The sequence below is a fragment of the Podarcis pityusensis genome (assembly GCF_964106645.2).
Source record: "Podarcis pityusensis genome assembly, chromosome: 10".
Classification (NCBI taxonomy): domain Eukaryota; kingdom Metazoa; phylum Chordata; class Lepidosauria; order Squamata; family Lacertidae; genus Podarcis; species Podarcis pityusensis.
This window is the reverse complement of record NC_138035.1, coordinates 38,155,984-38,180,555: the sequence shown is the minus strand read 5'-3', so window position 1 is coordinate 38,180,555 and position 24,572 is coordinate 38,155,984. Positions and strand designations below refer to the sequence as shown.

The 24,572-nt window shown below is 41.2% G+C and overlaps 1 protein-coding gene and 1 long non-coding RNA gene across 10 annotated transcripts in view; one reads left to right on the top strand and one right to left on the bottom strand.

The window, feature by feature from the left end:
- Positions 1-24,572, top strand: part of LOC308457564 — a 206,725-nt gene that overhangs the window by 32,823 nt on the left and 149,330 nt on the right. The gene's annotated exons all lie outside the window — the stretch shown is intronic.
- The window catches only part of DCN (decorin), a 31,437-nt gene continuing 19,793 nt past the window's right edge, over positions 12,929-24,572 (bottom strand). The window contains exons 4-8 of the mRNA XM_080971511.1: positions 20,838-21,051; positions 20,051-20,164; positions 18,324-18,417; positions 16,181-16,319; positions 12,929-14,366 (exon numbers count right to left, since the gene is read on the bottom strand). Of these exons, the coding sequence (XP_080827637.1) occupies positions 14,172-14,366; positions 16,181-16,319; positions 18,324-18,417; positions 20,051-20,164; positions 20,838-21,051 (756 nt within the window). The 3' untranslated portion in view covers positions 12,929-14,171. The remainder of the gene's footprint in view (positions 14,367-16,180; positions 16,320-18,323; positions 18,418-20,050; positions 20,165-20,837; positions 21,052-24,572) is intronic.

The following is a 24,572-nucleotide window of genomic DNA, read 5'->3' as shown; positions in this document are numbered from 1 at the left end:
GAACAATAATGGTCTAATTCAATTTAAATAGATAAAAAAACAGAAGCAAAAAGTGTGTGCAGCATATCAGCCACCACATATCTCCAGGGCCTAGCTAATGAGAACTTTAATCACAAGCTTCTATCAGAAACTTTCTGACAGAACCGCAACAAACTGTTAGGTCTGCACACATCAAGCACCTGATCCTTTCCATTAGTTTGGGTGGACTTGGAATGAAGATACAAGTCAAAGCTATGGTGTGAAAAATTGCCATAAATCCAATTTTCTAGGGAATCTGCAGCAATACAGTAGTAACTCTACGTCGTTTCTGTGGACATGTCCAGTGGCGTAGCGTGGGGGGTGCCAGGGGTGCCGGCCGCACCGGGCGCAACATCTGGGGGGGCGCGAGTCCAGAGGGAAGGGACAAGTTCCTTCCTCCGCCGGGCTCCCCGCCGCCACCGCCAGCCTTGCGCCCCTAGCGCGCGCGCGCCCCCCGCCGCCGCTGCGCTCCACTCACTGCTCGCAGGAGGAGCAGCCGCTGCAGCAGCGCCGACGCTGCCACCGGCGCCTGGCCGGGCACGGGCAGCCTCCGCACCCCGACGCCGACACCATCCCCTCGGCCCAGCCACAGGCGGCAGCTGCTTCTGCCGACTGGGAGGGAGGAGAGCTCCAAGGGGCCTCGCTGCGCCTAAACCCTCCGAGAGGAAGCCGGCGGGCGGGCGAGGGTCTCCCGGCAGAAGGGGGCGCCGCTGGCTCCGGCTCTCAGCGCTGGCTCTCCGGCTCTCTCTTGACTCATGGCTTCCCGGGGCTGAGAGAAGCAGGCTCAGCCTGGAATAATATTGAGTTGGATAATGGCTGGTGGGAAAGGGGTTAGGCAGGGACCCTCTCCTCTACGCTCTGCTGCCCCCCCCCCCGCCATTCAGACTGCTCAGGCCAGGTAGAAACCTCCTTCTACTAAGTAAGACGTAGGAAATGCCACTAAAACAATTTTGCTTTATCCCAAAGCTGTGGAAACTTTAAAGATATTGTACACTTTATCCAAAAACGGTGTTTTTCTTGACTGAAAGTTACTCTGGCTGCTACTTCGTTCTGCAGCTCTAGCAGCACTTCTTGCAAAGAAACAGCAACGTCTTTTTCTTGTTTATTTCTCTAGGTCACTTCTGTTTTCTTCACTTCTCACTTCTCTCTCTGCCCCCCCCCCCCAGTCTCGTGCCGTACCCGCCCCATTTACACGATTTTCATCTGTGGCCCCCTTGGAATATCCTGGGGGGAGGGCCCAGGGAGCCATATGGCCCCCAGTTGAGAAACACTGCGCTAAAAGATGGCCAGAATGCAGAAGCCTAATACAAAAAAGTCATAAAAATCCAAATCTGTCAGGAGCACCCATCCCTCTGCCCTTCAGCCTCACTGGAGGCACCTGGCGCACAGAGGGAATAGACACCCCCCTGCGCAAAGCCCGGGTCTGGGGTCTCTCCTCGGTAGCCGGCGGGCATCGTGGGGAGCGCGGAAAGACCCGGTGCAGGATGTGAACGGCCATGTTTATGCTGTGAAGCGCCCTGAGATATATGGATGAAGGGCGGTATACAAATTTAATTCACCGCCACCATCATCTTCGAGGGTGGGGGCTGGGAAAAGAGAGGGGGGTTCTCCCTTTCTAGACCTCTTTAAAATATGCTCGCGATGGCTCCTGGCCACAAAGGCTAAGCGTGGCACTCAGTGGCGTAGCGTGGGGGTGCAGGGGGGGCGGCCGTACCTGGCGCAACATCTGGGGGGCGCGCTCCACGGGTTAGGGGGCGCAAAATCCACGGGTTAGGGGGCGCAAATTACTTGCCTTGCCCCGGGTGCTGACAACCCACGCTACGCCACTGGACATGTCTATCACGAGTAGATAAGAGGGAAACTGGGCAACTCTAGCTTCAGTCCCAGCACCCATTGTTGACTAATGCAAGCCTTTCATCAGCTCACCATAAAGGTGAGTTAAGGAGGTGCCTGTTTGGCCATCCTGCCCACCCCGGTTGCTTTTTGGAAGGGTGAAGCCAACAGAACCCAAGATAATGAGGAGGGCAGTAATATGAGGTAGGTTGGCTACATGCCCTTCATCCAAAGGTGCCTCCAAGTACTTGCTGGTGGGTAAATGTTGTTATCTGCCCACACTACATGACCACTAAAGTTGTGACAGAATAGCAGTTAGCCAAATTAAATAACACCATTTTCAACAATAAAGAGCAGCATCACATAAACAAAACAAAATGTTTTATTGGCCAATCATAGGGCACCAAAAATTCCCACTCAGCCCCCAAGTGAGGCACATAACCAATCCCATGACCATGATTTCCAGACCAGACATAGCAAATGCAGTGGGAATCTAAGTAGTAATGGTAGCTCTCCCACTGAGGAGGACTGGACTGTTGTGAAAAGAATTATTAGATACTTAAAGGGAACCATGGATTGTATACTTAAACTGCCAACAACTATCCAAAACTTCTAGGTTACACAGATGCTCTCTGCACCAGAGACAGAAAGGATTACAAATCAACAGGTAGAGTTCTCTTTATGTTTGGAAATGGTCCTGTTTCCTGGACCAGTTGTAAACACTGATCTGTAGTTTTGTCTTCCACAAAATCAGAATACATAGCTACAATTGAGGCATGTAGACAACTGGTCTGGATTGAGCAACTGACCAACTAACTATGGGCTTTAGGTTGTTTGGGGAGAAACCTGTCCAGTTTCTCCAGGCCCTCCAGCTCTTTTGGGACTACAATTTCCATCATCCCTAGCTAACAGGACCAGTGGTAAGGGATGATGGGAATTGTAGTCCCAAAACAGCTGGAGGGCCAAGTTTGGCCATGCCTGATTTAGGAGAACCAAAGCTGTTTGAAATTAGTATCTCAAAGTGGGATTTTATTTTTCCAAGAATCAAACACATTGGGGTAAAATACCACTATGTGTGTGAGGTAATACAAGATGGACTTGTTGAGTTGGCATATTGTCAAACCAAAGAGATGACAGCCAACATTATCATCAAGCCACTCCGAAGAGACAGTTGTGAGAACCTTCAAGCCAAGTTTCTGGGTGGTTTATTAGTATTGCATGCAATTGTTTATATTTGCCTGAGAAGAGGTTTGTGGGAAATTCAGCATCATATTAACCAGCATGCTCAGCTCTAGTTAATGCATGAAGGGGTTAAAACCACAGAGTAAGCTGTTTTACTGGACTCAGCTAGGTTGTGCCCCCTTACCTCTGGTGATGAACAGGTAGGAAATTTATTTGTTCACTTTCTTTCCTCTGTCTGTTCTCTTCCACCATGTGAACCAGCCAGATAGGGCACCTCAACTTGATTGCTCCAAGCTCAGACCGAGTGTTACGAAACTTCTTACCATATTTTGTAACCCAATTTTTCTGCCCATGAATCTGTCCTTTGAAAGTCTGTAAATAACAACCATTTTTACTTACCAAACTGTAGAAAGCAAAAGTGCTACAAATGACTTAAAACAGGATATTTAAAAGGTCTATTAGCATATATTCTTATGCTTCACTTTGCTGCATGTTTTGTGTTTTAAAACCTCTGCTGGGGATCTTTCTTACTGCTGACTATTCTGCCTCATGTTTGGATCTAGGAATCCAATGGATTCTTCTTCATTTAACCAATCATAAACCGACACAATCAACCAACTATCTTGAGTAAGTGTCCTGATCATACCTAGAACAATGAGAATGAGCAACTGGATTTTGGGTTTTTTATTGGCAAAGCACTTAATTGCATCAGCTTATAAAGTGCAAGTAATATACACAGCACTCCCCACTAACTACAGTTGTATCTTGGTTGCCGAACACCTTGGAACTCGTACGTATTGGCTCCTGAACAATCGAAAACCAGAAGTGAGTGTTCCACTTTTCAAACGATTTTCCGAAGCTGAACATCTGGCACAGCTTCTGATTGTCTACAGGACGTTCCTGCAGCCAATCAGAAGCCATGCCTTTGTTTTCGAACGGTTTTGGGAGTTGAACGGACTCCTGGAATGCATTCTGTTCGAGAACCAAGGTACCTGGTTAGGCAACTTACCAGCAGACCTATGCTCCATCTTCAACAGCTGGAGCAACACTGTGGCCCTGCCCACCTGCTTTCTTAAACCCCCTTGTCTAACATGGATTACACAAGCACCTGAAAGCTCATCAACAGCAGTTTCAGCTGCTCCCATCACCCCCTTGAGCATGGAGACAGCGGATTGGGGTGCTCAGAAAGGATCCCAAAGATACAACTCTCTCTGGGGGTGTTGCAGGCTCCTCAGCTGCCTCATGGAACCCCACAAATCATTGGTCCCTCCCCCTTGATTCTCTTCCTCCCCACATGCTTCCTTTGCCCACACATCCTCCCACTATTTGGGCATCAAAAACACTTTTTTTTTGTATTGTTGCCATAAGGAAAAGTATAGAGAAGCAACTATATCAGAACTACATGCATCAGTATCTCCTTGGGTGAAGTCTTACCAAAGACTTTATTCAAAATGGCATCTGACACTCAAAAAATGGAGAAGAGCACCACCCACTCCTCGTGATCCTTTCTGCTAATTTGGGCAATGATATCTTGAGTAGAGTCTGAACGTATAGAGAATAACTGCAGTGGGATAGGCATTCTAAAATAAATTATGTTATTGTTAATGAAGGATGAATGACTTGCTTTTAGGTGTCAGCTTTCCTATTAGTGGTCACTCACATGTAGCACTGGGTGATGGTAATGAGTCAGGGAGGGCAGGTACACTTAACCAGCTGCTACTGCTGAGCAGTGTTCGAAAAAGAGGATGCCTTCCATGTTGTGTTGGTTTCTTCCTCCTTCCCTTTTCATTTTGTCTAGCTCAACCGAATGCAGCATCACACCATCTGCCTCTATCTTCTTCCTCAGGACCTCCCCAGCATAGAAGAAATGACAAAGCGGGAGAGATGAATTATTTTCTCTTCTCTTCTTTACAATTTTAGGGGAAGGAATGCACTTCTGTCTTCAAGTTTAGGCTACACATTTCCATTTCCTTGCTAAATCATTGAGAAATGAAGGATAAATCCTGGGATCAGATGTTGGGTTGCTTACTTGAATGAGCAAATAAAACATAGCTACAAAAAGCTTCAGTGTACTGTGTGAAATTTATCAGTTTATTCTAAATTGTTCTGCAGTCATTGGCATGCAGGTATTAGACCATCTTCTGCATCGGACTGTTTTCAAGGAGCGTCACTGCCAATTCGGAACGGTGTTAACCCCCCATCCTCTGTGATATCTCACATCATTTTTCTGTTCCCTAAACATATTGCAATCTTAAATACTGCTCATAACTCTTAACATTTAAAAAACTTTTTACCCATTTAGAACTTTAACATCATACTGAATCATATAAATGTTCCATGAAAAACAATCTGCCTCCAATCGTGCAAGGCATTCATTATTTTTAATGGGAATGTTCCCAGACTGTCATTTTGCTTGTCTGATAGCCACACTTTACTTGCATTTCAAATGGAAAGTATTAGAGTACATAATATAAGTGTTAGAGAAGTTGTGGTACTCTTGGACATGTTTCTTATTCCTAAAAAGGAAATGGCAGCTTTGGAGATTTACAAAGTGGTACTCCTAGTACAACCTATTAACTGACCACAAGAGTATTAATCTGATCCCTGTATCTTTTTTATGGGAATTCAGAATTACTCATTGCATTGCTTCTTTCTTGAAAATGTCTAAAACTCCCTAATGTTATCCCATTTCTTCCCTCTCTTTATTAATGTCTAATTTCACAATGTTTACAGAAACAGGTTTTCTTATTCATTTGTTGAGAAAAATTGTGTGCAGAAAGCTTCAAAAGAGCAGGAAGAGAGATATATTTTGAATGTGAAAAGGGCAAAAAGATTAGGGGCGGATCCAGTTAATCCCAGATATGAGGGAAATCTGCACGCTTAGAGTTGCATATGCAGAAGAGGGCTTGGTGAGATCTGTGGCAGATTCAAATAGAGTGAAGCATGTGTCAGAGGTGAATTTACTGTATGTGAAACTATGGGTTGTGCCATGTGGTTCTTGGCTACATTAACTGTTTTTTACCAACAAAAAATGGATCTGGATTTCAGTTGGCATATATTAGTTTGTCAAAAACCATTTAACCCTTATTTATTCATTATGAACAGTCACATAGAGAAAGTAAAAGATGCTTAGAAAAGATACAATTTCATATCTTCAACTTCAGAGAATAAAAGTGGTATAGGATAAATTGAAGCAATGGGGAGAGGCAGACATCTTATTTTTATCACACGATCAGTGCAGGAGGGCTTGTGTATAAGAGCAGTCTGTAAGTACCAGGGACATGGGTGGTGCTTTGGTCTACTGAGCCTCTTGAGATTGCCGATTGGAAGGTCGGTGGTTTGCATCTGCGTAATGGTGGTGAGCTCACATTGCTTTGGCTCAGCTTCTGCCAACCTAACAGTTCGAAAGCAAACCAGTGCAAGTAGATAAATAGGTACCACTGCGGCAGGAAGGTAAAAGGTGTTTCCACTCGCTCTGGCTTCTGTCACGGTCCTTTGTTGCGCCAGAAGTGGTTTAGTCATGCTGACCACATGATCTGGAAAGCTGTCTGCAGACAAACGCCGGCTTCCTCGGCCTGAAGTGAGATGAGTGCCATACCCCATAGTCACCTTTGACTGGACTTAACCATCCAGGGGTCCTTTACCTCTACCTTTTTACCTGTGAGTATCAGAAGAATCTGTCGATGAGGCTTTTAGCTCATTTCTCATTTGGTTTTGAATCCTGCAACAATTTTGGAACAGTGTATTTCTCACTTATAAAATTAATGATTAAAGGACATTTCCTTCAAAATCTGATATGCAAAATCTGATATGCAGGAAGAAGAGTTTTAGAAATAAATACTTGCATATACTGTACTTGCTTTTCACTAAAATCACTGACACTTAACAAAATAATTTTCCAAGTCACAGGCAAGATTTAGGAAATAATTTTTGTGATACAATTATCTAGGTATGATATATAGGTGTTTAATATGATTTAACCAGGTAGATCACATTCTAATTCCCAAACCAGTTTGATGACTCCAGAACTGGTGGATTTCCTTCAGAATACCACTTCCCCAATATCCAGCACCTAGTTAGAACACAAGTCTTTGTTTAATTTGCCTGCTTTAGGGGAAACCCAGCCAGATGGGCAGGGTACTACTACTACTAAATTATTTATTATTTAGAAATGTAAATGTAAAGTATGCAAGTATAATGATCCATTTTATGGCCATCTACTCCCTTTAAGTTCTTCAATGTATTTCTTTTTGTCTCCTAGGTCCTATTACAGAACATTAAGAAAGTAAGGAAATTAAAATGCCCAATTTGCGTGACAATAGGTGGTAGTCTGCTGTTTTACTCAGAGTAGACCCATTGAAATGGATAAACATGAAGGGACTTCCGGGGAGGTGCATCTGGTAATGGCGGAATTCCTCTGACCGGGAGGAATCTGCTCCGTGGAAATCTGGGTCTGGCCGCCATGGCGAAGGCGGAGACCCGTTAAAATCACAGGCAGGAGAAGCCTGTGAGTGTGGGATTCAGCGGGCACCTTTTGCGCCTGCCCCACTCGCGGGGAACCCTGGTTTTTGGGGCTCCAGAGCGACGTGGGGTGAGCGGCGCGGTGCATCGAATCGTCTGCTTCTTCCACGGAGCGAAGCCGCATAGCTGTTGCCGGAGAGCGCTGACCTTTTCCTGTGGACAATTTGACTTTAAAGTAATTAGCCGTGAGTAGAGCTGAAGCAGACGAATTGGATTTCTAAATGTTTAATTTGGTATCGTAACGGGGAGGTTCAAAACAGGAAGTCCGCCTTCCCCTTTTGTAAATAGACTGAGGCAATGAAGTTGCAAGCTGGAGTCCTGGGAAGTCTTTCGTAAAAGATTAAATTTCCATCGGTAAAGAACATTAAACCCCCTCTTGGAGGCAGGAGAAGAGAGGGGGAAGTTGTGGATTGAGTATGCCTGCGGGAAAGAGCGAAGAGATTTAAAACACCGCCGCTCTGACCCTGGAAACGGGCTGCTAGTAGGACTGACGTCTTTTGGAATGTTCATTGACAGCGTTTAGAACGTTCATTGACAGCTAGTTAAACAAGAGAAATAAATTGTTTCTACTGTCTCCGGCTGCTTTAAAAAGGAGTAAAAGTAACTGAAAAGTAACTGAAAATTGAAACTAATTTGAAACTAATTTTGGATTGTTTAAAAGAGGATACTATTGACTATTACAAATAGAAACTGTTTCCCCCTAGTGGAAGCCTTTGAAACCGGTTGCGTTACACGAGCTGGGCTAGGGAAATTTCCAGCTGCAAGTTAAAAACCGTGAGACTCTGGGACTGACCTTGAATCTTTTAAGCGTTATGGTAAATGGAAGAGGAAAAACAGACCAGTCAACTGCTGACAAAACATTAAGGTCTGGGAGGACTTGGCAACAATCCAGGAGAGGCCCATCATCAGGCTCCCCTGCTTCTTCTGTTGCAGCCTTTGTACCAGTATATTTAAAACCAAGAGGAATGTCGACAGAAGAGGCTTTAGTGGCTGCATTATATAAGATAAATGACTCATTGGATCAGCTTAACAGGAAAATGGACACGATAAATGCGAAAGTGGATGTTTCAACTATTAAAATTAACTTAATTACAGAAAGTATAAATAATACCAATACAGAAACCACCCAGAAATTGATACAGGAACCTACTTTGATACGGCAAACTGCGGAGGAAGTTAGGGAAAAAGCTGTTGTTGTTGAATGTAAAGTAACGCAACTGGAGAGAAAGAGAAAGAGAGCCCCAGCCCTACAGAGGCAATTTGATGAACATAAGCTGACGCTTGTTATGACTGAACTTAAAGAAAAACAGACCAATTTGAGGATTAGAGTTCACCTTTGGTGGACATGCCCAAGGATTAAGACACTTTGGGAGATGATTCATAATGAAATGAAAAAGGTATTTAAATATACCCTCTTGAAGAAACCAGAGGCCTTTCTTCTGGGCATGGTTGGCCAATTGGTGTTAAAGAAGGATAGAACTTTTTTCACGTATGCAACAATAGCAGCAAGAATACTCATTGTGAAGTACTGGAAGACACAAGATTTATCTATTCGGGAAGAATGGCAGATGAAGTTGATGGACTATATGGAATTGGCGGAAACGACTGGCAGAAATCCGAGACCAGGGAGAAGAGTCGGTGGAAGAAGACTGGAAAAAGTTTAAGACTATTTATAGAAATACTGTAAAAATAATGAATGTTAGAAAAATGTTGGAATGAAGTTATATGGCTTTAGTAGAAATGCTATAAGGAATTAAGTATAAATAGATTAATAGAATATTAAAGGGAAAAATAAGGTTAGAATATGTTAAGATAATTATAGAATAGAAAACAGAGGAAGATGGAAAGGAATTGCTGAAACAATTAACAGAAGTTGAATACAAAAAGGGAGGTGTGAGGAGGTCGTGGAAATAAGGGAATGAAAGTTAAGATATTGAAATTGTTTTCTGTTTTAAATGGTTTGTGTCTTGTTTTGTTAGTCCTATGTTTTGTTTTGTTTTTTTGTGTTCTTTTTTGTTTTTCTGTTTTGTTGTGTTTAAACGGTTGGAAAATTAATAAATATTATTTAAAAAAAGAAAAGAAATGGATAAACATGACTACATTAGGTCCACTAGTTTCAATGGTTGTACTCTGAGCAAAGGTTAGTTGCCTGCTTACCCTGTGCTGTTTTTCCCTTTTCACGTCTTAATATACATGTAAGGAATTGAAGGAGAAAAATGAGCCAGGTGTATCATTCAAATCATCCAAATTTGGATACATGTGAGCAGTATATTTCCTTTCTTCTGAAGGAACTCTCATTTTAAATGTTGGTGCATTTGGTGAAAACAGCAAGGTAGTGAATTAAAATTATCTGAAGTGTGAAACATCCAGAACTTCTTCCACTTCCGGGGGGTGGGGGGCGGACACACATTTTGTGGTAACTGTACAATCATGAATGTATGAACGCGGAACATGATAATGTTCATTATTTTAAGACACATCTATCTATCCCATCGTTCATGGTGAATGCAAGAAAAACATCTGATCACTAGAGGCTGCTAGGACACAGTGTAAGCAGTTAACTGCCTGGCCTTCTTACAGGATAAGGGTGCCCAGAAGTAAGAGACAGAGGGAAGGGCTCTCCTCATCCTATGGCCTCATTTGTTTGTTTTATTATTGTTTCCATCTCTCTCTCTCTCTCTCTCTCTCTCTCTCTCTCTTATACACACACACACACACACACACACACACACAAACTTGGATATCCTCAGTTCTACTTTACCCATGGGACACGGGTGGCGCTGTGGGTTAAACCACAGAACCTAGGACTTGCCAATCAGAAGGTCGGCGGTTCGAATCCCCGTGACGGGGTGAGCTCCTGTTGCTCGGTCCTTGCTCCTGTCAACCTAGCAGTTCGAAAGCACATCAAAGTGCAAGTAGATAAATAGGTACTGCTCCAGCGGAAGGTAAACGGTGTTTCCGTGCGCTGCTCTGGTTCGCCAGAAGCAGCTTAGTCATGCTGGCCACATGACCCGGAAGCTGTACGCCGGCTCCCTCGGCCAGTAAAGTGAGATGAGCACCACAACCCCAGAGTCATCCGTGACTGGACCTAATGGTCCGGGGTCCCTTTACCTTTAGCTTACCCATATCCCACCCGTTTCCCCAAAACTCCCAACTCTAAACCTTACCTAGATTTCCATTCACCATTACTGTTCAGACCTAGTTACATTATTTTAACAGTTAAACATGCTTTGTGTCTATGTTTATATTTCTTTCTGTTTTCATCAACTTTTTCTGCTAACTCAAGATCTGATTGCATTTCTTCAAGAAAATTGTTTTCTTTTCCTTTCCTTTTAAAAAGCAGTTGCTAAATTTGCATGAATTACATTAGATTTTGGCATGTTGCTTTATATCAGTATACTCTGGGTAGGGACGCAGGTGGCACTTTGGTTTAAACCACTGAGCCTCTTGGGCTTGCCGATTGGAAGGTTGGCAATTCGAATCCCCGCAATGGGGTGAGCTCCCATTGCTTTGTCCCAGCTTCTGCCAATCTATCAGTTTGAAAGCACAGTGCAAGTAGATAAATAGGTACCGCTGCCTGTTTCTGTGCACTCTGGTACTCACCACGGTCCTCCATGTGCCATTAGTGGTTTAGTTATGCTGGCCACATGACCTGGAAAGCTGTCTGTGGACAAACACCAGCTCCCTTGGCATGAAAAGCAAGATGAGCATGCACCCCATAGTCATCTTTGACTGGATGTAACCTTCCAGGGGTCCTTTACCTTTACCTATTGTACTCCAGGTAGGAAGGGATCTGTCAACCCTCCATTTTTTCAAAATTATCTGAGAAAACCCTTTACCCCCTCAAAGATCTCAACTTTTTGCTGTTCCCACAGAACTACCAGGTGACTGTTCTGCTGTTCTCCCCCACACACCTTAATGCTTTTTTAAAAAAATAATAATAATCATAGTATTGTGGATTTGAATACTGCACCTAAATTACAACTGCAAACAAAAACAACCAATTTCCATAATGATATTAATTATTCTAGTGTAAAAAGTCAAAATTTCATTTGGTATAATAGAAACTGAAGAAATTTTGAGGAGTTAAGAGTTTATTTGTTACTTTCTGGAATAGCCTTCTTCATGATATTAGTGGAACAACACTCATTCCCAGCAACTGGTGATCGGAAGCTCGGAGCCCATGAATTTGAAACCAGCATGGCTAGTAGCCATTGATAACCTTCTCTTCCATGTATTTGTCTAATACCCTTTTAAACACACCAAATCTGTGGTAGTAAGATCCATAATTTAAATATATTGTGAAAAAGCACTTCCGTCAAGGCCATATCCAACATTCTCTGACAGAGTTTAAAGGTAAACAACAACAGAATCCTACACAGCAGTTGCACTAGCAGAGGCAGCAGCTGATTCTTGTTGTGCAATCTGTTCCACAAGAATACCGGTAGTTGGTAACAACGTGAAACAAGTACAGTATACTGCTATCCTATTCTTGGCCTGTTTTCTAATAAGGCGAATAGAAGTCTGAGGTACCAATCTTCATTGAGAAAATATCCCAAGGGAAATAATTATTTTCCCCATCTCGCCACCTCTGTTGCTTTATACCAAAAGAAGAGTTTTCTGTTGACTCATCTTGTTTTACCCTCAACTGACGTCCCAAAACATTTATCTGATAAGCTCTGTATAGCTCTATACAGATAATCTGTATGCTCCATTAGCTCAGTAAATTCCCTAAGGTATCTAAAGCATTTTTATCAGGGAAGCCAAGAGCAGGGATGATAGGAGGGTGGCCACAGGGTGAGTTTTCTGGTGGTTGGTGCAAAATATTGAATGTTGAATGTTTCACTAGAAGGGCTGAGACTCTCTTTAATTTTCTAGCAGGAGCCTTAGCGAAGAGATATATTTTGGATATCCTTTCAGCTTTATTTATTTATTGGTAAAGTTTTGAATTGTATTATATACCATACTGAAATACTATTTTACTTTTATGAGGGGGATAATGGAAATCAAGGAAAATCTCTTACCTCTTAAATGCAAAACCTTCTCATATGGCCAAACTGTGGTTAATGCGATAAAAAGAAAATAGTTTATGGAAACATAACCCTGCCATTTTTTTACTTCTCTCATAAAGGTGAATTCCTCTTTTCTTCTCCAAATGTGTTTTAGTATCTTATTAATAACTAGAGGTGAACATTTTTTCTTAAGATTTTCTCTTCAGAAAAAATACATTCATGTGTATTTGAAAAGATATATGTAAAAACAATTAAGATAACCCATGTTAACTTTAACTGTTGCTTTTTATAATAGCTATTAGTTTTCTGAAGCTATTCTGACATTGTTTTGTACAGGAGAGGCTATATAACACACAACAAGGTTTTGGAGTTTGCCAGTACTGTTTAATATAAAAACATACATACATTGAAAATATTGTATTTTAGACAATTAAGAGGTATCCAAACTTTTCTTTGACATGTGGAAAGATATATAGTTAACTTTGAAGACAGTGATCCCAGAAATATACATCCTTATTTTGGTATGCTCGCCACTAACTGAAGCCAGTTACAGAGATGAATGTAGAAGGTTTGGTTTCAGATGACTTTTAAAAGAGAAGACTTCTAAATCTGCTCATCAAGTTCTGGCCAGTTATATATTCTCAGATGTAATTCTAGATACTGCTGAAAAGGAAGTCTGCATATCTCTCTACATTCTATTTTAAAAGGTTGTTGAAACTCAAATGCAGTGAAAAGATGAAAGTGCATTGTTGTATTTAAGAGCAATGAATTAATGTTGTGGGCTTATGCCTGCTTAAATTTACACATGCCTGCAGTTTCACTGCGTACATCCCCTTGAGTGGGTTACTGCAGATGCTTAGATGAATGGAAATCATATGGGTATATTGTTTGGTGGATTATGACACAGAGAAGTGGTAATGAGAGCAAGGAGAAACAAATTGCTCCTCTACAAGTTAGCTGTTGTAGTCCAGAAATAGCAGCATCCAGGGATACAATAATCATGTACTTTGTGCAGCAGATGTTTCCTAATCTTGCGTAAAATTATATTTAGGATATTTATAAATGAAAATTTGAATATATTAAGAGAGTATTTTAACCAAGAATGCTAACAAAAGCAACATTTTAATATTGCTTATGTTATGTAAGCACACTGGTACCTACATTCAGGCTTTATTCCTATGGAGTTTGGTTGAATCTTCAGTTGACTATTCCTGCCCCACACCAAGAATAATATATATATAGGAAGTTTCATTTCCTTTCCCTCCAAGTAATCCCTTTGTGTTGTTGTAAATACCACCATCTATATAATTTCTAATTGTGAAAAGCATGACAAATATTTACCTCAAATCTCATGCACAGTGGAATACTGAAATCTGTTGCACTCAGCTAATCGATAGAGACCACAGAAATATACCACATGCTGGCAAGGAAGTAAAACATAGTAAATTCAGCAATTTTGTCTTGGAATGATCTATTAGGTTTTTGCTTTTTTTTTTACATACATAATGATATCCACTCTGCAGGTAAGTTTCCAGTATTTGGCTTTAATGTTAGCAAACATTTTAACAGGCAACAGGTATTTCTAGCAGAAATGCATTTGTGCATCTATTTGTAATTTCCAAGTTGTATTACAGATCGTTCATAGATACAGCGGAAGGAGGATGGCTGGATTTCCCAGTACTGCACAGGGTTGCTAAACAGACTCACTCCTGAATAAGAAGCCTTTTTGGTGTTGTATCCAGGAGGACAAAAATCATTGGGACCAACGGCAGCAATTTTATTGTTGTGAAGGTAGACCACCTGGAAAGTAGAAACATTGCAGAAGTGAGACAGGCTATTGTGTTGCAGAAACCTAACATGGGTCATTTATCATCATTTCTTACATGGATTTCCGCATACTAAGCCAAAATCACTTTTTAAAAATCATCCCTTGAGCAATCACTGTAACCAGAGTAGAAGAAACTTGCTCTCACTCATTATTAATACTTCACTCTGCCCACCGGGTAACACACTAAAGTTCCCTGCACATAGCTGTCAACTTTCAGATTTGAAAATAAGGGATCAGCAGCCAGTGTGGTGTAGTGGTTAAGAGCGGTAGTCTCGTAATCTGGGGAACCGGGTTCGCGTCTCCGCTCCTCCACATGCAGCTGCTGGGTGACCTTGGGCTAGTCACACTTCTCTGAAGTCTCTCAGCCCCTCTCACCTCACAGAGTGTTTGTTGTGGGGGAGGAAGGGAAAAGAGAATGTTAGCCACTTTGAGACTCCTTAGAGGGAATGAAAGGCAGGATATCAAATCAAACTCTTCTTCTTCTTCTTCTTCTTCTTCTTCTTCTTCTTCTTCTTCAAAATAAGGGATCAGCAGCCTTACCTGTCCCAGGGACAGTCTATGGGATATCTAACAATCCAGGATAGCAGCGGGAAACGGTGCTGGAATAAGGGAATTTCCCGCAAAAAAAGCTATGTCCCTGCATTGTGTTGACATCTCCATATATTTGTTGCCATCCTTGTGATACTACAGGAAGACCAGAAGGCAGAAGCTCTTTTGATCCTCTTATATACATTTCCAAAGCATATATAAGTCCTATGCAGGAGTTATTGTGCTTACACAATTGGGTTGTGAGGGGCATATGTCCCAGCCCCATTCTCCCAACTTTTCCTTTGATTGCACGCACTTAGAAGCTTCTTTGTGACTGGGAACACTGATAATGCAGATGTTGTTATTGCAGGAAAACCTTTAAGTGTGTTCAACCAAACCTGCTTAAAAACTTTCTTCAGACCTTCCCACTCATTTCGGGAATGTCAGCAATGGATCGGTTGGAGATGAGGATATTGGGAAGTGGGGACAGCATCCCCCTGCACCCATGGTTTAAGCACAATTACAATAGCACCAGAGTAGGGCTGTAGACTAGAACAACCCCAATTTATCACTGTTGAGGAATGCTCTCTGTTACACATGTGGAACAGTGGGTGACACTGAGAATAATGTGGTCAATCTCTGCTTGTCTGCTGCAGTCCCTGCTTTTCCCCCTGGAGCCACTGGATTACAAAAAGACTATTGATATTGTTTTACAACAAATGAAAATAAGATACCTTGTAATGCAGATATTATCACAAGATCAGTAGCTAAGCAAAGTGGGTGGAAAAACATAAATGAAAATGGTTTTTTGTCCACCTGGTAACTAAACTAGTATTATATTATCTGTTATTTATTAATTTATATATGCTTTTATTCCTATGATGGAAGTGCAAATAGCAAACATCAGGTTCCTAGGTGGTGTCCGACCCAGGTAGCTAGCAGACGCAGACTATCCTGTGTTAACTTCAGGAAGGTTACTATAACTTTCAGAAAGGTTGTTGGATAATGGCATTCAGACCAATTGTTACATCCCTACATGCACCATTACTTCATATAATTAAAAAGGCAGTTCATCAGAATTATATATTACAGCTAAGCATTTATGTATTAGTTAGTGAATGGAGGAAACGCAGTTTACTGCTCTATTAGATCTTCCAACATCTTTATTAGATGTAGGTACTACTGCCAGTCCTATGTTGCCTGTGAGATATACAATAATTAGAAATGTTGTATATCACAGTCTTATGGTATACTTTACCTGTACATATTTGTGTTCTCCAAGCCCAGGAGGTACTTTGGCAAGCTCATTGTGGTCTAAATGTAATTCTCTCAAATGTGGCACGTTAGCTAGAGAGCCATTATCCAGGCTAGCAATGTTATTGAAACTGAGACCAAGCCTGCAAGAGAAAAATATTGTGCAAGCTATAGTGAAATAACTGTTCCACTTACAGATGGTATTACTGGAAAGAGAAGCTGCTGAATTACAACTCATTACCAAACTTAAAACAATGGAGAAACCTGGTCTGAACAGAGACATCGGATTCTTATCTCATTATACATGACTAAGCCATTTCTCACCTTCTCACCCCTTGCCTTTTCCTGTAAGACCTATTACAGTCGTTAAGAGTCGTCAACAGGCTCATCTCAGCTATCTGCCAATCTCCGATTCCCACCACCCTTCTAAGTAATACCCCTCCCCACCTTCTCAATATATAGAAGGATCTGGTAACTTCTGTTTCAGTGTATCTGAAGAAGTGTGCATGCACACGAAAGCTTATACCAAGAACTAACTTAGTTGGTCTTTAAGGTGCTACAGGAAGGAATTTTTTTATTTTGAAATAACTGTTCTCATAGATATTTGTTTCTGTAGATTCATCGCACATTAAACACCTTGTAAGTTATTATCTGTATTCTCTAGCCATGCCACAAAAACAGGAAAATAGTGCACAAGTTGCTATACTAAAAAACATGTACTATAGTTACATTTAATTCTATTGCACATGGCCAGTTGTAGTTATGTATTGTGCCTACATAGGCTTATTACGAAGCTAATTTCACATCATACAATTATCACTATGTGCACAATATATCAAATTAATAAGTGGGTAAAGGTAAAGGTAAAGGGACCCCTGACCGTTAGGTCCAGTTGCGGACGACTCTCGGGTTGCGGCGCTCATTTCGCTTTACTGGCCAAGGGAGCCGGCATACAGCTTCCAGGTCATGTGGCCAGCATGACTAAGCCGCTTCTGGCGAACCAGAGCAATGCATGGAAATGCCATTTACCTTCCCGCTAGAGCAGTACCTATTTATCTACTTGCACTTTGATGTGCTTTCGAACTGCTAGGTTGGCAGGAGCAGGGACTGAGCAACGGGAACTCACCCCATTACTGGGATTCAAACTGCCGACCTTCTGAGTGGCAAGCCCTAGGCTCAGTGGTTTAACCCACAGCGCCACCCACGTCCTTTAGTAACATGGTACTTAGTACCATATTATTTTAAAGTTAGATTTTAGTAATAATAATAATAATAATAATTTATTATTTATACCCCGCCCATCTGGCTGGGTTTCCCCAGCCACTCTGGGCGGCTTCCAAAAGAATATTAAAATACTATGTTACATCAAACATTAAAAGCTTCCCTAAACAGGGCTGCCTTCAGATGTCTTCTAAAAGTCTGGTAGTTGTTGTTCTCTTTGACATCTGGTGGGAGGGCGTTCCACAGGGAGGGCGCCACTACCGAGAAGGCCCTCTGCCTGGTTCCCTGTAACTTGGCTTCTCGCAGTGAGGGAACCGCCAGAAGGCCCTCGGTGCTGGACCTCAGTGTCCGGGTAGAACGATGTTTAGTACCAGATAAGATTGCAATATCTCTATACATACTGCTGCAGCTAGAGATACCTGTATAACAAGAATATCAATGCACGCCAAAGCAGGTGGGAGGTTGCTTTGTGTAGTGCAGCGTAAAAAAATAGGCTTATTTGTGGAAATTGGGAGAACCCAGCAATATAGATGTAATTTTTAAGAACTGGTTCTTTACAGCTTTGTTTATGTGGTAGCATGTATACAACTCCAGGAAATATGTATTCCAGTCTCATATTAGACATTTACTCAACGAAGGTAGGGCAAACTACATTAGTATATGAAAATTGTTCATTTAGTATATTTTTAGCCTACCTTGAAGACTATTAAACACAGAAAGATGAAACAATTTAAAGCTAGAAAACTAGCTAATGTAAAATTCAATACATTTTCAGTAACGGTTTCTTTTCTTGCCAAAGTGCTTGGAATGATCCAACTCTAAACAGCCTGAAACTTGTTAACAGATGCAGTGAGCTGTGGCTGTTCAGGAAGGTTTAGGCTACCAGTTTTGCATAATGCTGGGCATTTTTATAAAATAATAATTACTTAGCCAAATTGGTTAGTCCTTTTAGACTGTCTGCATCAACTTTGTTGATTTTGTTGCCATCAAGGTGAAGTTCTGTCAGAGATGTGGGAAGACCTGCAATAAAAGATGGAGAACGTGTGTTGTAAAGACCCATGGAAGGTAGACTGTATACAAAAACACATTGCACACAAAGCTCCTGTGGGAGTCGGTGGTTGGTGTGAGCCCATCCACGTCATTTCAGGGGTGATGAGGCATGTTTGGTCTTTACTATAGCACAGTTCCCAAGTGCAACCCTCCCTCCACCCTTAGAAGTAAACTGCCGACATTCACTTATATGGGAAGAAGTAAATGTGCACTTTCTGGTTCATTTAGGGCTGCCATACATCCAGGATTTCAGAGTGTCCTAGTTTTTACTTTTTGAAATATGGCAACCCTAGGTTCATTATGGAGGAATCTGAACTTGCCCGCTGCCCAAGAAGGTCCTAGCTGCCTTGTTTATCAAGCTTGGTCTTTTCTGTATAGCTACTTTTTAGACTCTCTTTTTTGGTCTTGCTAGAATGTGACAATGTGGTTTTCAGATAGATAAACAGACTGCTAATTAGTTGGAGATTTATAAATGAAAGATAGAGTGGTACAAGATATGGATGGATCGCTATCATTATAATATGTTGCAATTGCATGTGTTCCATCCTGTTTCTACGTTTATGTGATTTTTTTAAAAAGCCACCAATTAATATATGAATATGTATTTAATTATTATATATTATGGTAACACATCTTGTTCAGTTTCTGAGTTGAGAACTGTACTGCAAAAGTTGAAGAGAAAATCTGAAGGATAATTATATTATGATCTGCAGTTCATGAGGAGCAGATCAGGTCAGTTCACACTGGAATTCACACAAAATAAATTCCTTATTTACTCCAATCAGTTCAGCATTGACTCTGTCCCTCTGCATGTCCAGCCTATGCAATATGCAGAGCAGTGTTTCCCAAACTTGGGTTTCCAGCTGTTTTTGGACTACAATTCCCATCATCCCTGACCACTGGTCTTGCTAGCTAGCGATGATGGGAGTTGTAGTCCAAAAACAGCTGGTGACCCAAGTTTGGGAAACAGTACTGTTGGTCAGTGGTTCACCCATGCTTGTGATTGTACACATATTCCTAAAATCATTCCTAAATCTTAAAAGCAGAATGTAAATGGGATATAATAAAGGCTGACCATGCAGAATGATGGAATTAATCTCACAAGTTTGAATAAAGCGTAAGTATATACATACTTTATATTACTATTCTCTGCTTCTCTGTGGGAAAGTCCGCCCTCCTAAGTGTGAATGATAAATGCATATTTGATACCACATAGCGTACTTTTCCGTGTATAACGCAGCCCCATGTATAGGACGCCCCCTAATTTTGGGGACTCCAATTTAAGAAAATGACCCAGAGTTGTTGAGCTTTTTGGGGGGGAGGATGGCCCTAAGTTGTTGAGCTTTTTGGGGGAGGATTGGAGTTGTTGAGCATATACACAGAAAAGTACGATATATACTTTCCATTTAAACTTGAGTGTCTTTTGTTACTGTATTCTAAAAGTAAAGTAATATTCTGCATGTGATGCATTATTTGCATTCGACAATTTTTAAATATTTTTTACAATTTACACAATTTAAGATAAAAATATAAAATAAAGTTCTTCATAATATTTTGGCAGTGATGCTGTACACAGCCTCAGTTTCCCAAGTAGTGTGCTTACCTTTAGGGACAGTTGTTATATTGGTATCTGAAATACGGATGTAAGAGAGTCTCTTCATCCCTTGAAAGCATCCATTTTCTACACCTGAGCTTTTTAATGGATTGGTACCCAGTTCTAAAAATAAACAACATTGACAAGTCTTAACCAACAGATTAATACCCCTCCCTCCTTAATTCTTCTCTAATTGTGTTAAATTGGCTGCGCTGTACTTTGCGAAATAATTCCAGCCTTACTTTTAAAATAAAATCACATTTAGTGGTGTGATACCTCTGTAAAGGTTCTTTATAAGAAGTGATAACATTCAGCTGGTAAATTCACAGGAGTTTTCTTTTGCTTGATTATATTTTCTGGGTTGCAGCATGTTGTGAAAATTTCATTCCATAAAAAATTGGAAGCTGGAGATTTTAACAGCCTAGCTGAACACTATGAGACAAATGTTTACTTCAACTCTTCCTTTTGATTTCTCTCAGTTACACCCTCCTTTATAATGCCCAACTGTTACCAGTGAAAAAAGGGGGAAGGTTATTATCTAACACATGGTCTAACACATGAAAAGTACTTTAGCAAACTCAGTATGAACCAAAACACTTGATACGCCAAATTACACTTCACTTTTTCACATTCAACCACCCACTGTTACATCCCCCCCTTGGAAGTGTTTACATCAATAATAAAATTAAGAAATTTCGTAGTCTGGATTCTGTCAAATTCTACTGACTTTGAATTTTACCATCTTTCATCTGATAAAATCTTATCATGGACTCTATCTGTAAGCAGCGATGCATACCTACGACAATCATATTACTTAGTCCATTGAAGACGGCTTTTCTTAGTTTGTTTATTTCATTTTCATGTGCTCGTAGCTCCTGCAAGCTTTTAGGCATGTTTTCTGGAAGTTCCTTCAAATTGTTTTTGGAAAGGTAAAGTCTCTCCAGTTTCTTGAGTGGAGCAAAAGCTCCCGGGCTGATTTTGCTGATTTTGTTGTTAACAAGGATCAATGCCTGTAAAGCAAGAAACAATAAAATAGAACTTTGTTAATGCCACACATGGGCATACTGTTAAAGGAAGACACAAGTATCCACTAAAGATACACACGTCCATTAGAATGTTAATTCTCTATGTCCTACAAGTTTGTACAGTCATACCTCAGGTTACAGACGCTTCGGGTTATTTCTGGGTTTCAGAGGTCGTGCATGCGCAGAAGTGCTAAATCGCACTATGCGCAGAAGCGCCAAATCACAACCCGTGCGTGCATAGATGCGCCGCTGCGGGTTGCGAACGCTGTGGGTTGCGAACGTGCATCCCGCACGGATCACGTTTGCAACCTGAGCATCCACTGTAATGTGATTTGGCCTTCATGTTTAGGACTGTGACATGGGGAAGGGGGCCTTTAACTCTCCAGTTGTTCAACTGGAACCTAGTGCATACTCTGAAAATATGAGTTTACTTTGTCTTTGCTCTGAGAAATGAATGCAGTGTCACTGCAAGGAATTGGATGAAGTCATAGTGGTACAAACTAAGTACTGGGGGATGCCCCAGTAGTTCCCTCCAAGTACTGTATCCTCTCCATAGTAGCTGCTGTACAGAAAAGTTATCTGTGCTTAAGAAAATGCATAAAGGATCATGTAAATGCAAGCCTTAATAGCCCCTCCCTCTCAATGTCTACCATATCTATAGTTTAACTCTGGACAGAAGTTGAGGTTGCCTCCAGCAAGAACCTTCTTCCATTAATTGAATTAAACCTACATTTACATTTCCTGCAAATCATCATATTTCTCCACAAGGGATGTCTCAGTCACTTGTCTGAGAGTTATGACATCCTTGTCACCATGCAGCAGGAAACATATATTGACTGTAAAGACTCAGTACTTAAATTAATTAGCAATTAGTCCCCCTTCTGTCCAGCCCTGTCTTCAGAAAGATCACCCTTTGGGTTAAAGCTAATGCCAGTCGAGAAGATTTTTTCCTATGTGGGCATCTCTCAGTCCCTACTTGGTTCAGCTTTCTGCACAGGAGATCACTGCCCTCATCCTTTTTTAAAAAAAACTTCCAGGAAGTTGCTTCATATCACTCTTTTTCAAGACACTCCAACCCTATAGATCATTGTGGGAACCAAACCTCCTCACCTTTAGCTAGATAGCTAGCCTTATTTCCTCTCCACAACTTCCTATTTTTCAGCTGTACTTGTTGTTTTTCTGTTTTACATTAGTTAGGACCTTTGCAGGAGGAAGTATCGTTACAAAAAGAAACATCTTTTATTTTTCTGTTTTGGGGAGGGTTTCTCATAAGCCGGGGTGGAATCTGCCTAAAGGAAGCCTAAGGGTTGATTAGATTATCAAGTCTGTCACAGAAGACATAATAATTAATCCAAGTGTGCTTGACCATTGGGAACTTCCATAACACACATCGACATGCAAGCATCTGTTAGGAATCTTGGTTGTGATTGTGCACATAAAGGCAATAGTGAAAATTAGAAAACCATTTATATCTACTTTGCTTGCAACAGCTATTTACATCTCGTTCCTTCATTATTCTCCTGTCTTCCTTATTACTTCAGTCATGTTCTCTCTGAATTCTCACACTAGTCCAGTTCTAGTCATTGGCATTCAAGCTTTTCCCCCTGGTGCATTTAGGCCTCCATCTATAGTGTGCCTGGTTCCCATCTATATTCCATGTAAGGTATTCTTTAAGCTCTATCTCTGTAATAGGAACATTTTAAGCTTATGGTTCAGGGGACATGGGTTTGGGTAGACTGTGACTCATAACAACTGACCATCTTTCTATATTTCTTTGCCAGCTATTCAAGCTACAAAGCCATTTTACTCATTACCTGCCATTTTGTCTAAATAAACCTTATAGTCATTGGAACTGGTTTTGTTAGTGTTTACTAATTTTCCGCAAATAAGCAAAGCAATGTTTTGCAGAGTAATCAGGTCCATTGCAGTAACCTCTGTGACATACAATTATTTCCACTGAAACTCCCAGGAGTGATGGTTCTGTGAACATAAACGAGCAGATCTTGTAACACACACACACACACACACACACACACACACACACACATAAACATAAATGTACACGTCCTAATCAGAATCCCCATGATTGTCAGAGTTGGCTCAGAATTTGATTTATATAGCTCATACAGGACTAACCAGTTTTTTCATAATGAAACTAAGTTCTCTTTGGTTCTCTAAGGCTCAGTACATACATTCTGTGTTGTCACAACTATTCATCTTGCACAAGTTCCAAATTAATGCTATGTCTGAGTCACTCAAAAAACCTCAAAGTTCAAGCCCCTCAGATTCTCACACAAATTTGTGTGTAGAACCAAGAAAAGTGTTCCTTGTTCACAATTTGTGTCTACTTGAACTCAGACTTGGAATAAGTTTTAAATATCTGCTCTGTGTCTTAATATCTAAAATGCCTTTGAAAATGTGAAGAGCATGCTTCCTCCATCACTGAACAGCTATAGCTTATATACAGTCTTCTCAAATACTTAGGAACAAACTGCACATTGCTTTAAATGTAAGATCATTATTAAGAAGAACCCTGCTGGATCAGGCCAAAACCCCATCTAGTCCAGCATCCTGTTCTCACAGTGGCCAACCGGAGGCCTAGAGAGAGACAGTACCTGAAGCCAACAATATTCTCTTTTTAAAGGTGCACGGGGTCTGATTATGGAGGGTTTAACTCTCCATGTGCTGTAGTATCAATGCTGTTTGATGAGAGAGAAAAGTTATTGACTTCCCTTCATGCATGCTGTAGACCTGATTCTGACTGGATCCCACCCATAGCTGCTATTAAAAAAATACAGTACCAACAGGCCTTAAATATGATCACACATTCAATGTATTACATTGTTTGTCCCTATGGATCCAGGGCAACTGGCATGGCTTTCATGCAGTCCTTAACCCCAACACTTTCATTTTTAGCAGTTTTTGCCCTATCCTTTGCCATCATCAAAACTGCACACCACTGTTAGTCCAGGAAAATATTTTTACTCATGATCCCCTCTCCTCCAAGGAAGTCCATTCCAGATCCCACACCTGCTTCTTTCTAGTTACAAAAGGTAGGCATCTTCCTGAGTAAGCTCCTGGACAGGAACTTTGATTTCACTGTTCTCTTCTCCCTCAGTCTCTGAAAGGGAGGCTGGTGGCACCAGCCAGACATCTGTGAGGTGGAGGGGAAGTCGATCTTCTGAAATGAATGGGTAGAACTAGTAGGCGATCGGAAAGTGAGCTTCAAAGAGATTTTTTTAAATGGAGTGCTCCCCCCCCACTCCATAGATAGGTGACCAACCTATTAAATAACTACAGGGAGGTGACAGGGTTAATCTTTCATCTGTTCTCTGTCCCCTTCCTTCTTGACGCACCACTACAACCACAATATAATGTAGTATATAAATTGCATTCACTTAATATGCAGCAAGTAAACTGAGGCAGAGATTGATTTGCTCACTGCCACATAGTCACCAGAGCCTAAATCACTGGACTACAGTAGCAGTCATGTGGCCCTACTATGT